At 45.9% G+C, this 2,627-nt stretch overlaps 1 protein-coding gene across 5 annotated transcripts in view; it reads right to left on the bottom strand.

Annotated features, from left to right (window-relative positions):
• Positions 1 to 1,233: 1,233 nt before the first annotated feature.
• LOC111262476 (uncharacterized) overlaps positions 1,234 to 2,627 on the bottom strand; it is a 69,270-nt gene continuing 67,876 nt past the window's right edge. For all 5 annotated transcript variants that reach the window (XM_086969140.1, XM_086969143.1, XM_022836772.2 and 2 more), the window contains one exon: positions 1,234 to 2,425. In XM_086969140.1, the coding sequence (XP_086825266.1) occupies positions 2,367 to 2,425 (59 nt within the window). In that variant the 3' untranslated portion in view covers positions 1,234 to 2,366. The remainder of the gene's footprint in view (positions 2,426 to 2,627) is intronic.

Consider the following 2,627-nt stretch of genomic DNA (forward strand, 5'->3'; position numbering starts at 1 on the left):
GTATTTCAGTCAGTTATAACAGAAGACTGCTGCTGTCCAAAGACCGCCAGAGGAGATTCTTGACTAGTCCACGGGAAGACGTCCGAATGTAACAGCGTCGCCAGCACGAACGATCCCGTAACGCATGTTCGATATATTCGCTTGTGAAAAAACCCACTTACAAGCTCCACCAGGAGGAACTTGTGGGCCACCTATGACATCTCTGATCACAGAAATCACTTGATCACTCGACTCACTTACTGCAGACTTCTATTACAGGTATAGAAGTTTGTTTGTTGCGTTCGCGCCATCCTGCCTTTCGTATCGTACGGTGTTGTGGTATGTACGTTTATTTTATATATGGTGTACATAACGTATTTTATATATGCTTATATATGCATGGATGGATGTATCGTGCTTCTGCAACGAAATGGAAGCAATTATATTGGGGAGACGTCGATCTGCTTTGAAAGCGGATGTCGCTGCTGCCACTGCTATTGCTGGAAGCTCGTTTTGGTCTATATATAAGGACGACGTAATGTTGGTATCTAACAACTAATGGGTATATTGTGTAACAGAACCTATTAGAGCCGATAGAGAACCCCATCTGTGCACAGGCATAGGCCGAAAAAAGTGGCCTAAGCTAAACTCATCGTCATTATCATCATCGTCATCACCGAAAACGGGCACTCTCAAAAAAAGAGTGTCTACCCAAACTTACAAGGAAGAAACACATTCTATAACGACAACTAGTTCAACTACTGGAGATCCCCTAGTGGCCTTCGTCCTTCTACCATATGTTAGGTTTCGTTTCTTTTTATTGATTCATAGCTTGCTTTGTTAGTATATGGGTCGGTGTCTGACCGTGGTCAGAATATCGTCCAGGGCAGCGTGCCGACAGGCGGAAGACGACAAGCAAATTCGAGCGCACATGTCATGCGGGCGACGTAAAGGAAGCCGGACGCACCAACGCCCCCGGTCGGCCAGCAAGGTCAGGCTGCTGCAGCGACTTTCGGAATCTCGAATTCGAAATCTTAGGATTCCGATAATTGGAGCCGACGAGTCAACGGCGTTGCTGCGGACTTTGTAGAAAAACCGACAAAGTACAGGAGTTTGAAAACTGACAACTCAGGAAAGCTGCCGGTAACGACCCAGGGAAAACGCTGGAGCCAGTGGACGGTTCTCCCTTGCGTCAATACGACTGACTGCTATAATCATCACTCACGGTCATTTTTTCTTTTTTCCTATCATCTCTTTTTCTTTCACCTCTTCGTTTTCGGTCTCTCAATATGTAGCTAACTAATTACCCATTTCATCTATTATAATCACACATTACGATCAATACAAGCTCTTCAAAATTAATCACAACAACGATGGGGTGGGTTGGTTGATCGGAGGGGCCAGATCTTCTGGATTCTCCTGACCCCCCACGACGTTGTTAGTAAGCGGTATAAGCCTGCAACAGATGTAGACTTGTCGAGTATGACTGAGTCTGGCCGCAACACTGCAGCCCACAGCATCCTACGATAACGTCGCACGGCGGATTATATCATGTCATAAAATATCGGTGGCTTGACGTACCGACGCGTTGTAGAACTCGACGACAATGTGATCCGATTTTGAAGCGTTGCTCCTTTGCTTACCGCTTTCGTCTTTTTTGATGCGACGATTCTCATCTCTCAATGACAGCTGGCGTAGAAGTCGATCACGCGAGCGCGTCATCGTATGACCTCATGAGGATTTCTGCAACCACGATTGTAGGTAGCGAGGTTCCAAGTCATGAAACCTCGTGTGAGGTCGCTGTAGCATTTACGATAGCCCTCAGCCGCATTTTGTTTGCTTCAACGTCGTTTCCGTGCTGTCCATATATAGACTATGTTCACTTAAAGCGATTCTTGATTGCTGTAGTTGGTCAACGCTGGTGCTCCTACCGCTGCAGTACGATACGGTGCGCGTTCATTAATTAGTTGTGCACCATAGTCCCTTACTCTGCCATCACTTCGGTGTCGTGTCACTAAGCTAGACAGGTGATGGATTCATGCGTGCACTAAACCGCTGGCTGCGGTCGACCGATAGCAAGTGGTGATGTGTGATTGCTTGTTTTTTGTTTTGATTCATTTTGGTTCAGACTTCCTGATACCAATATCGGACCAGATCGGATAGGACCGCGCTTCCCCGTTATGAGACAACTTCCCCGTTGTAGTCGCTGGATCATCGGCGACTCTCGGCAATCTACGTGTAAGCGTACAACATCAATAACGGCAGCGAAGTTGTCATGTTTCATCTTCGTGCCCCAGACCGATCCATTTTCACGCTGATGAGCATCCTTTTCTTCATCATGATCATCATCACCATGACCATTTGCGTCATCGCCATTAAAGGATTTTTCATTTCTCTTCATCCTCGTTTTCTTGCGAGGCGCCAGCTGCCCGAACAGCCGCCGCTACTAGAAATTCAGCAGTGGTAAAAAGCAGAAGTTAATTTGGTATGATTTATCTAACGGCACAAACTTGTGGCAATTACTAGTAACTCGGCTATGGATCGTATCAGCTATTATATATTATGAAGTCTGAAGCGCCTAATTGGATTTATAATGCAGACGCAGACATTCGTGTTGTATACCAGGATAGCAAAAGAGATATTTAACA

This window comes from Varroa jacobsoni, unplaced genomic scaffold (genome assembly GCF_002532875.2).
Source record: "Varroa jacobsoni isolate VJ856 unplaced genomic scaffold, vjacob_1.0 scaffold_666, whole genome shotgun sequence".
Taxonomy (NCBI): domain Eukaryota; kingdom Metazoa; phylum Arthropoda; class Arachnida; order Mesostigmata; family Varroidae; genus Varroa; species Varroa jacobsoni.